The 11,373-nt window shown below is 35.0% G+C and overlaps 1 protein-coding gene and 1 long non-coding RNA gene across 3 annotated transcripts; both read right to left on the bottom strand.

The window, feature by feature from the left end:
- Nucleotides 1-861: 861 nt before the first annotated feature.
- On the bottom strand, nt 862-4,393 carry LOC107774671 (uncharacterized). 2 transcript variants are annotated; one of them, XR_001645559.2, is made up of 4 exons: nt 3,947-4,393; nt 2,419-2,550; nt 1,643-1,889; nt 862-1,039 (listed from the first exon to the last, which is right to left on the bottom strand). It is a non-coding gene; the product is annotated as an uncharacterized LOC107774671 (long non-coding RNA). The 2 variants fall into 2 exon arrangements; XR_001645558.2 differs by having other exon boundaries at nt 862-1,889; nt 3,947-4,391.
- Nucleotides 4,394-6,530: 2,137 nt separating this feature from the next.
- LOC107774652 (uncharacterized) lies at nt 6,531-9,405 on the bottom strand. The gene is made up of 3 exons (XM_016594265.1): nt 8,561-9,405; nt 7,352-7,895; nt 6,531-6,734 (listed from the first exon to the last, which is right to left on the bottom strand). Exons 1-3 carry the CDS (start codon nt 9,403-9,405, stop codon nt 6,531-6,533), a joined length of 1,593 nt encoding a protein of 530 aa, XP_016449751.1.
- Nucleotides 9,406-11,373: the final 1,968 nt, after the last annotated feature.

Raw genomic sequence — 11,373 nt, forward strand, 5'->3', positions numbered from 1 at the left:
AAAGACTCCTATCAACAGCAAAGTTAGGGCTCTTATTCAGGAATGTGAAGCCAAGAATGCTGAGATAGCTAGGCTCAAGGCTCATGTGGCAGAGGTGGAATTTGAGAGCGATGCTGTCAAAACTGAGCTTACCAAAAGAAAAGGAGAAGACTGATGAAATTCTTCATAATATGTTGAATCTTCTTCAAGCCCAAAACCAACCCTCTAGCTCCCCAAACCTTAGGAATCCTAACTTTTGTCTCCTGAACCTGTCTAGTACCTTCAGTGACCCGGATTACGGATTTTTCTATCTTTTTGCTCATGTTTTAAATGTTTTTGGCTTCTGGTTGCACTACAAGAAAAATCGCCTTTAGGGACGAGAATAATGGTCCCTAAAAGTCCGATTCTGGTCGTTAAATATCATTAGCGACCAGAACTGGTCGCTAGAAGCTTTGCCGCTAAAGGTCAGTAACGACGAGATTTAGTGGTCAGTCCTTAAAAACCTTTAACGACTAGTGTGATTTTGGTCCTTAATATACTTTCAAGGGCCACATTTCTAGTCCCTAAAGAATGATAAAAATGAATGTTAGATGCTGCATCTTGTGCCTATTAATTTTCAACGACAAGATTTTACAGGTCCTAATATGACTTTAAGGGCAAAATTTTCTGGTCCTTAAAGATCTTATGAAATGTGGTCGTTTTATGTCCTGCTTTTACGAAATATTATTCCATTCATAATGTATATGATGAATGCATATAGACAAACTTATCAATAATGTCTTCATATATATATATTATTCCATTCATAATGTATATGATGAATGCATATAGACAAACTTATCAATAATGCCTTCATATATATACTTCTAACAATTACAAAAGAAAGGATTAACATTCCATTTGTACTGTATTATTTACACACCCCTCGGGAAGAAAATAAATTAATATCACTTGCAAATAAAATGAATTGTTGTCTATAGTTCTGGGCTAATGATAATTAGCTTGTCAACTTGAAGTCTCCAAAATCTGCATCTTCACTTGTAAACTGATGTCTCATGACCTGTGAGAAGTATGAAGTGAATTCACTTAAAAAACTATAATAATCAACTAGAAATATTGGGTAACTAATTGTGAGACCTACATTATTTCATAAACAAATTGCAATATAACAATGTTTTGGTCATATAAGGAACTTGCATGATGAAAGAAAACACAAAATAGTCATGTCTGCAACTAAAACACTATAAGGGACACTCAAAAAATGAATTTGTTTCATCAATGACTAGGAGAACTACATCTTATTATGTACAAATAGGTTCCATAGGGTTAGAGGGAGACAAACAAATAATTATTTTTTTATTATCATAATCATATTTTGGGTTCTTCTGTAAATAAGAAACTGTGAGGGGTTCATGTTCCTATCAGTTCAATGTAGCAAATTTTCATATCACTTAACACAGATCTACTGATGCAAAAATAAAAAGAAAACTATTGACAATTATCCTGCATTTGAACCTAAAACTTGGTGTCCTTGCAATTATCCATTAACTTGTGAGATAATAATTAACAATTCCATAATGATCAATGCACATGCACATAGATATGCTTGTGACAAGTAAAAGAAACATAATTTTTACAAGAATCATGAAAGAGCTTTCTGGACCTGCTGTCTAACTCTCTCAAGTTTTAACTCAAATTGTGCCAACTTCAAATGGCATTGTTTCCAGCTATCGAACTTACTCCTGGAAAGAGAAGAGAAAAGAATCAAGAAAAGGAACTTAGCTGCTAGCAAGTCCACCTCAATAACTCGACCATCAGGGTCCGAGAGGGACACATTCATCCCACCAGTTCTGGTTTTTGTTATCACTAGACATATACGATCCTGTCAGGGTGAGAATTTCAAATCGACCCTGTAAAAAACATGAATCATAAGTTAGATTACTAGGCATTATCTAAGGAAGAAAGATTACCCATAACTATTTTATTGGATTGGTTCAACGTGGGATAAAGGAACAATACTTCTCTATACATACTATAGAAATTAGACAACATGTCTCACCAAAGATGACAGAACTCTATATTTTACATGTCAGTGGAAAACATCAATACAAGAATGTTCAAACTAAAAGGGAAAAAATACAGAAGCAGTTGAGCGCCTTCGCACTATAACAAATTTAATCCATATCAACCTGGATGTCAAAGCTTCAAGCAGACTCATTATAATGCGGCACAAGGTTGCATGTTTCGAAGAATTCGCATAAATGCAAACATCTAGAGTATTTCGCTTCCCTTTTAAAGACAAGGAGGAGATCAAGCAGAATGCCAATAGCTCTTTTCTATAAGAAGAATGCAGAGAATATACAATATATGCAAACAGTTGACTACGAATGAAGCAGATGCATACATGCAAATCAAATTTCTCAAAGTAAAGTGCCACACCTCATAGGTCAAAGTTCCACCAGATGAATTTGGCTAACCAAGTGTAACATTTGAAATTGCGCCATTGGCAGCCAGCACACAAATAGCTCTAGCACCTTGCTGAGCAAATGAAATGATTTTCATTGCAACATCCTGATACATAAAAATCAAGAATGAAACAGTTTGGATTTTAAATGACCTCACAGAAGAAGAAAATCCATGAAAGAACAATAAATCCACTTCCAATCAAATAAACACATCTAGCTGCAAGAGTACTGAGCAGCCAGAATGGTTTGCCAACAGCAAGCTGACATTTTTCTTATATACAGGGCATAATTCTTTAAGCATTTTTTCATCAAGTGATAGTTAAGCCTGGATCTTATCACCCACACACTTAATGCCCAAAATCAAAATAGAAAGGGATAGAACTCTCAAATTCTTTGAATGACAACTACCAACCTAAAGCACCATTGCAACAAATGCACATGGTAAATATAGATAATGATAATTTCTAGGTAGTTTCAAACTTATAATTATTATTATTATTTTGATAAATAGGTAGTTACAAAATAAACAAAGTTAACAAATGTGAGAATTAGGAAATAAGTGTGGTAATGGTGCTATTAGCTTCTAGTTCTGCCTGATCTAGTATTTCATTTTTTGCCAGTATGATGCTCCACAAACAAGGAGGAATGAACATTTCATTAAATTAATATGAAATCTTCCACTCCACTCAAATTTCAAACTTTTGCATTGTTTATCCTATTTAGATTTCTGGATACCACAAAACTACATTAAAATATACATAAAATAAAAAGTATATACGAGCTCTTGATTGAACTTCTGGTATATATATACTAATTCAAGATTGAAGCATAATTGTTGTAGTTGTAGATTGAACAATTGGAATATCACGAGATGCCTATCTCCAACTTTTATGAGACTGAACCTAGTATCTTCTTAACATAAGTTTATACATCAAAACCCTCCCATGAAGAAATAATCAAATTAGACTTTAGCAGCCACACGGTAGTTCCATCTTAAAAAGATAGATATCAGTAATAAAAACCAGGTTCTTTACAACCTAAGAACGATGTCCACTTCCACACGTATTGGTAACAAAGTATAATAATTCTATTGATTAAAGTTTCCTTTTAGTACGTAAGGGAGTGGTTAGTTGTAATATTTGACATTAGTATAATAATAGTAAGAATCGCACTATAAAATAAATACCTAATTTCAGAAAAAACATGGATAACATGTATCCATCAACAAAATGAAGAGCAACAATGAAAATAAATATTAAAAATAACTCATTGCGCCTGTAAATGAAATAAAATAAAACCCACAAGAATTAATAGCAAAACCCAGCAAGTCTAAAATAGTGAGTGGAAGAAAGGAATACTAATCGATGATTGGAACACTTCATCTCTAAAGAAAGTTGTAAAGATAATCAAATCTTGCATTCAAGCAACAAAATTGTCAGCGCACATATGCAAGCATAGCTGAAGCAGATAAAGAGAATATGATTATGGGAAGAAAAACTTACGAATTTCAAGAAAATACTCTTGGAAGCACCTTAGACCACAAAAAAACAATTCCTTTTCATCTCAATGCGAAGGCTGAAGTGAATAAGACATGAGCTCTTCTTCTCAAAATGGCTCAGAAAGACGGCCTCGCCATAAAAACAGCTTGTTGAATCACAGAATGTCAACTCAATAGAATCGATCCAACTTTAGTTGGTGGTGGAAACAATTACCCAAAATAACTCAGCAAAATTGAATAATTTGTAGAATAATCGTGAAGAGATTGATGATAAAAATCGTCACTTTGAACAATGAAATCAAGAATAGATTTTGATGAAACACCAGAACTAGTTGTCAAAGTGATAAGGATTTGGGGATTTTGAGAGAAACGTTGAGAGATAGAGAGTAAACCCTAGTTCCTAAATGACGACTTGGGGAATGTTTTTAAGAGTTTCTATTTTTGTATTATTTTTTCTAGGTTTCTATCTCTTTATAATTATAAAAATATTAAAATTTTAGAAGAAATTTTGGGCGGCACCTCAAGTCCCGCACTCCAGCTCTATTTTGCATATTAGGGATGAGAATTTTATAATTATAGGGACGAGATTCAGTCTTTTCGTTATTTATTCTAGAATTAGGTACCAGAAATAAATCTAGTCGCTATAAGTATAGTTTTAGCGACCAGATTTCAATCTCGTCGCTAAATGCTGGTCGCTAATAAGCCGTTTTCTTGTAGTGTTGTGGATTGTGGTAGCAACATATCTTCTATCAATGAAATCTACTGTTTTTGCTCTTGTTCAATGTTAATCTTTCCTTGATAGTTTAAATATATTTGCTTGATTACTGATGATTAAACCATGATTGCACTTGCAGTTTCCCCAGTGGGCATGAGTACTTATTAAAATCTAGGACTTACACTTTGTATGTAACTTTTCGATGATGCCAAAAGGGGGAAGAGATATTGTATATAGTGCTTTACACACATTCTGAATAAGTGATATTTATAACCTAATTAACTTGGTCCTTGATGATAAGTGAATTTTCTAAACTTTGTATTGATGGATAAGCTAAGTTCGTACAGGATCCGAGTAAGTAAAAAGCATAGAGTTTGTCATCATCAAAAAGTGGGAATTTGTTGACCCAAGAACAGGTGATGTTTTGAAGACTGACAAAAGAACTCAGACATGGACCAGGTCCATCTTGTGAAGCACAGTCATGATTAACCTGCACATGTGAGATGCACGTGAATGAGATAAATTTAACTGATCAAGAAGCAATATCTCCTTATATGATCGAAAAGATTGCATATTGGATAAGGAGAGAAAGACTCCTTACATGAAGAGAACACAATTTAGGATGAAGATAGTGTTAGAGTTTGAGATCATCATGAACTCTTCTACGATAGAAGAGTAGCAATTGAATCCCAGTCAAGCTCTGATTACTAACCTATTAAATGTTAGTGTTGTTCTCTGTTATAGGCAACACACACAAGCAGAAGTTAAACTTAAATTGAAAGCAAAAGAGCAAGGCGATTTTGCAAGCAATTTATGTGTGATTTGAGTATGCAATCCTGAACCTACTTGAACGAGATAGAAGAACCAGTTCCATGTGTCTATTCTTTATTCTAATTAAATTGTAGTAGGAGATTTTTTGTTGTACCTTCCGCTTTCGTCGAAGCAATTGTATTAGGTACCTAGAGTGTTCAAGGTAGAGTTAACTTGAAGTTGTCGCAACAGTTGAGGTTGTGTGCCACAACGGGATTAGATTTAATCCTTAGGTTTACAAAGTGTTTTTGTAAAATGGTGTTTTGATTTTAGTGGAAGTTTGGGAAAATCCTACTGAGTAGTAGGTCGTGGTTTTTTCACATTTTGAGCCAGGTGTTTTCTACGTGAAAATCTCTGTGTTCTTCATTTTCTGTATTTATTATTCTGCAAACAGTAGTAGTTGAAATACCTAGAAGAACCAGGTTCTTCTATAGTTCAATTAAAGCAAAAATTGGGTATCACACAAATCACCCTCCTGTGTGGTATTAACGTCTAAAACATCACTTTGTCTCGCTGAAAACCCATTCACACAGATCGAGAGCATAGTACTTTGACAAACGTGAACAATTAACCCATTTGACTCTTGAAGTAGTTCTTGTGAACTCGAGTTTCTCAGAGTCAGAGTGACTTGAGAGTGTATAATAGTTGTGACAATGTTTGGTGGGTTAAGCCTTAAATTGCAAGAGTTATAGTCTAAATTTTTTTTTTTCTGGCTCATTTATTTTAGTGGAGTTTAAATTAAATGTTATAGAGTAGATCGTAATTTTTGCATCTTTTTGAGCCTGGTGATTTTTCACGTTAAATATTACTATATTTTTTATTTATCTATTTTTACATTACTTCGTAACTAAAGGGCTAAGACTTGGGCAAATTCTAGGAAGCACTCACTTTAACACTCATAATATGGCCCCAACTTGATTGATTTGCAAACATTCTACTTATACTCAGACAAATTTTTTATTTCCCAACAACTCAAGTTACAAACAAAAATCTTAAATCTATGACAATGAAAAGGGATGGAGGAAGTAGATAATAGCGCGAAATACAATTTGTTAGCACGATTTCATTTTCTTTTCCCATTTATCATAGATTGTAAACTTCTTGTCCACTTCAATGGTTGAACGTCCATTTGAAAGTAGGCGAATTCTCCGTACTTGTCGTAAAACGGCGGCGTTACTGATTTCAACTTATTGCAACCTCTAATTCTGATCTGTATGAAGCTATCATCTTTGCCGTCGATAACCTCGCAACACTGCCGACGTGGTGCCTGCTTTTTATAAAACGAGTTGAATAATTAAATTCTCCATAAATTAAAAATGGTACTATATAATATAGATTTAGGGTGGAGAGTTCGTGTTTCCTTGTGAATATGATCTTAGTAACATTAATACTTTTTCTACTCAGTTTATGTGACACTATTACTATGCAATCTTTATTGCTTATATACGTGACTTATAATACTTTTTATATTGTTTTCAAATATGCAAATTTAACCTTTTAAAAACTTGATAAGTCTACATTAGAGTAATTTAACCCCGATCATACTCCGAGTTATGTCACATGCCAGAGGAACTAAGAAAGACTGGTTTCATTAAATTAATCTAAATAGTCGCCTACCCAACTGCTTAACCCTGATCATATATATATATGCATAATTTTATGTATTATATGTGTATAATTATGTAAAATCAATGTATAAACTATGTATATAGCTAGAAAAAGTAAATAAGGAATATGACGGCTATTTGTGTAAAAGTCTCATTTCATTATTAAATTAACCCAAACAGCCTCCCACCCAACTATTTAAACTAAAAATAGCTAGTGAAGATATATATAATATATGCATAATTATCTAAAAATCCCAATAAAATAGAAATTAATTACCTGTCTCCATACTTGGGGAGATAGAATTCCAGCAGTGACCTTAACCTTATCAACTGCTAATGCTGATTTATAACGTTGGTTCTCACATTGCTTGTAATTAGAATCAACATTAATCCTATTATTAATTGTCAAGGTTTCACCATTGCCAATGTCAGTAACTTGATCCAAGTAATACTCTAATGGCATCTTACACTGTTCTAAATAGTTTGGCCGAGTATTGAATGTGAATGGTCCGTCCATTCCTCTAAGTGTTTTAAACGTCTGCATTGGCGTTCTCAATTCCCTAGTATTCATCAACCACGGATATGACTGAACTGAGTATCCCCACGAAACTGATAATGACCAGTTTCTCTTTAGGTCATAGCACAAACTATGTTGCATTGCCCGACTTGGGTCCTTGTTGTAAGCCTTAATCACCTTCTTCGTTGACTCGACTTGGCTCATCAATGGAATTAGAGGATCTACTATCTCCAAATGGTGCAGTGAAACCAGTGGCGCCACGGGATGTGCTGCAAAAAACCCTCGTGCGCTTCCTTGAATATATCCATCTTAAAACAAACATGTTAAGTAAATCTTTCATTCCTTTCCATAATGAAAAAAACATATACGCCCTCCCCTACTTATGTGACGGATTTCGAGAGTCAAACAAAATACTATTACTTTCACGTAGTTTCCAAATATGTTAATTTTATTTTGAAAAACTTAAAAATTCTATCTCCAGATACATGATCAAAATAAAAAAAATTAATATTGAAAAGCAAAAAGTGTCACAAAAATTGGGATAGAATGACACTTCCTTATTAATACAAAAATTTATATATTTGACTACTACATAAAACTACAAAAATAAAAAATATTACAATGAACAAATATTTGAAAAATATTTGATAAAATAATCAAATCAAATCCTTTTTAACTCTCCAAAAAATACAGTTATCAAATAATCTATGCCAGAAAATTAAACCTATAATAAGATGAATACACATAGATTAGCAATTTCAAAAATTATCTTAATGTTACGTAAGGTTGTTTTCACGGGTCCAAGCCGTGAAAACAACCTCTTACAGAAATGCAGGGTAAGACTGCATATAATAGACTCTTGTGATCCGACCCTTCCCCGAACCCTGAGCATAGTGGAGCTTAGTGTACCAGGCTGCTCTTTTACCCTAGTGTTATGTAAAGTAAAATCCTGAATCTAAAAGAATATATACCTGATGGAAACCAAGTTCATTCGTGAGAGGAACTCCAATCTCAGCCATACAAGCAGCGATCTTCTGATCAGAACCGAACAAGTAATGGTAGCGATTAATGCAACCGTCTAAAATCTTCACGAGCTCCGCCGCCAGAGGATAACTAATTGCGAAACCTCCGCCGCCGCAACCAATACCATTGGAAAATAGTACATCCAGATCCACACTATAGGAACTCCCACCAATGTAATACATTTGGTTGTGATCATACTTAGCTAAAACTGTCACTAAATTCTTAGGAAAAAACAATGTATCATCATCTCCCATTACGAACCACCTTACATTGTTTAAACCTAGTTCAAAACTCTCCTTTACAATCCTTGCAATCCTCACAACTGACCTGTCACCAAACCAACATGTATATTTGAATGTGAAAGTGTTTTGGGAAACCCTATAGGGTGGGAATGTATCCGGCCACGGCTCGTTTTCTTGGGGATTTTCATCGAGCCACACGAACCCTCGCGTTACATTTGGTCTCCACCAGAGCTCAGAGTAACGCGAGCGATTGTTCCATGTTTTAGCCGACCCTGCAAGGCCAAAGAGAATGTGGGATATGTTTGTTTCTTCTTCTTCTTCTTCTTTAACGACATATTTTTGTCTGTAGTTTGTAACCGGAGCAGCACTATAAGCATTGCTGTTGGAGAAATGAGGAATAAAGGAGATTAGAGAAATAGAGGCGACTAAGCAGATAATAATTAGAAAGCCCTTCATAAAAATGGCCCAAAACTTAGGGACCAATTTAAGGTCATTAGGAAGTTTTAATGGAACTTGAATGGATGAGGAAGATTGTGATGGCTGAGACATCGATTCCCTTCAATCTCTGTACCTTTCTAATCTCACTGATTTCATATAGTGGCTGGTTGATATTAGTTAAACTCTTTTTCTTAAGGATTTAGTTTACGCATAGTGGTAGGGCAGCCTGGTGCACTACGCTCCTGCTATGCGCAGGGTCCCAGGAAGGGCCAGATCACAAGGGTCTATTGTACGCAGCCTTACCCTGCATTTCTGCAACAGGTTGCTTCCACGGCTTGAACCTGTTACCTCCTGGTCACATGACAGCAACTTTATCACTTACTTTATGCATAGTGGTAGCAAAGTGGATTAGAAAAATAGTTATCCATCAGTATTATCCACTAAAAAATAGCCATGACTACTTCTCGTTTTTGGCATTTTAGGGCCATAAAATAGAAATTCGGGACAATTTCCAGATTTTTGTGTGCTTTAGTCCACGTCATCTGCATGAATTCAGGCGACCTTCTCCGAATCGCCTAAAATTTTGCAAGTCCATCAGAAACAACCTAATAAACAATAGTCATCGTTTCGCCATAACCATTCCTCATTTTTTGACATTTTAGGGCCATAAAATGGGAATTCAAGACAATTCCTAGATTTTCAGTGCTATAGTCCACGCCATCTACATGAAATCAAGTGACCGGCTCCAAATCGCCTAACATTTTTCGGGCCCATATGAAACAATATAATTAACACTATCATTGCTTTGCCATGATTATTTCTCTTTTTCTGGTATTTTCAAGCCATAAAACAGGAATTCATGTCAATTTTCTAATTTTTGTATGTTATAGTCCACGACATCTGCCTGAATTCAGACAACCGACTCCTATTCAGAAAATTTTTGCGAACCTATCTGAAACGATATAATGAACAATAGTCATAGCTTCATCAAGACCGTTCCTCCTTTTTTGGCATTTTTAGGTCCAAAAAACAAGAATTCATGACGATTTTTAGATTTTCGTATGTTATAGTCCACGCCATTTGCGTGAAATCGCACAACCGGCTCAAAATCACCTACAAATTTTCTAGCTCATCAAAAACGACCTAATGAACAATAGTCATTGTTTCACCATGACCATTCCTAATTTTTTTGTATTTTAGGGCCATAAAAGAGGAATTCAAGACGGTTTTGAGATTTTCGTGTGCTATAGTCCACGCCATCTGCATGAATTCGGGCGACCGACTTCGAATCGCCTAAAATTTTACGATCCCATCAGAAATGACCTAATGAGCAATAGTCTTCGCTTCGTCGTGACCTTTCCTCTTTTTTTTGGCATTTTAGGGCCATAATATGAATTCAGGACAAATTTTAATTTTTGTGCGCTACAATCCAAGCGATTAGCATGTATTCGGGTGACCTGCTCCAGATTGTCTAAAATTTGAGGGGGGTGGCAATAGAAATGGTCTAATGAACAATAGTTATCGATTCGCTATGACCGTTCCTCATTTTTTGGCATTTCAAGGCCATAAAACAGGAATTCAAAATGATTTCCAGATTTTCATGTGCTATGTCCATGCTATCTGCATGAATCTGGGTTACTGGTTTCGCATCGTCTAAAATTTCCCCATAAAAATGACATAATAAACAATGGTCATCATTTCACCATGACCATTCCTCATTTTTTTGTATTTTAGGGTCATAAAAAAGGAATTTAGGATGATTTGCAAATTTTCGTGTGTTATAGCCCTTATTTCTAAAGTGGACTCTCCTAGTAGTTTCTCATATATGAGACCTATTAGCTTGAGTAACTTCACTACCAAAATCAATTCCAAAATCCTATCTAGAAGATTGAATCCTATTCTAGGCAAGCTCATCTGTGAGAACCAGAGTGGTTTTCTCAAGGGAAAGATGATAACTGAAAATATTCTCCTAGACGGGAGATTGCTCAAGGTGTGAACAAGAAGAATAGAGGAGGCAATGTAATCATAAAGTTTGACATGGCCAAAGCTTATGACAGGAGTTTTTGGACCTTCCTGATG

Source organism: Nicotiana tabacum, chromosome 10, assembly GCF_000715075.1.
Source record: "Nicotiana tabacum cultivar K326 chromosome 10, ASM71507v2, whole genome shotgun sequence".
NCBI lineage: Eukaryota > Viridiplantae > Streptophyta > Magnoliopsida > Solanales > Solanaceae > Nicotiana > Nicotiana tabacum.

What these genes read in the sequence shown, in the direction of transcription:
- LOC107774652 (XM_016594265.1), bottom strand. Translation starts at nt 9,405, where the DNA reads ATGTCTCAGCCATCACAATCTTCCTCATCCATTCAAGTTCCATTAAAA. An exon ending in GAACTTGGTTTCCATCAGGT is followed by an intron (nt 7,896 to 8,560) that starts ATATATTCTTTT and finishes GTTTTAAGATGG; the next exon opens with ATATATTCAAGGAAGCGCAC. An exon ending in CTCCCCAAGTATGGAGACAG is followed by an intron (nt 6,735 to 7,351) that starts GTAATTAATTTC and finishes TATAAAAAGCAG; the next exon opens with GCACCACGTCGGCAGTGTTG.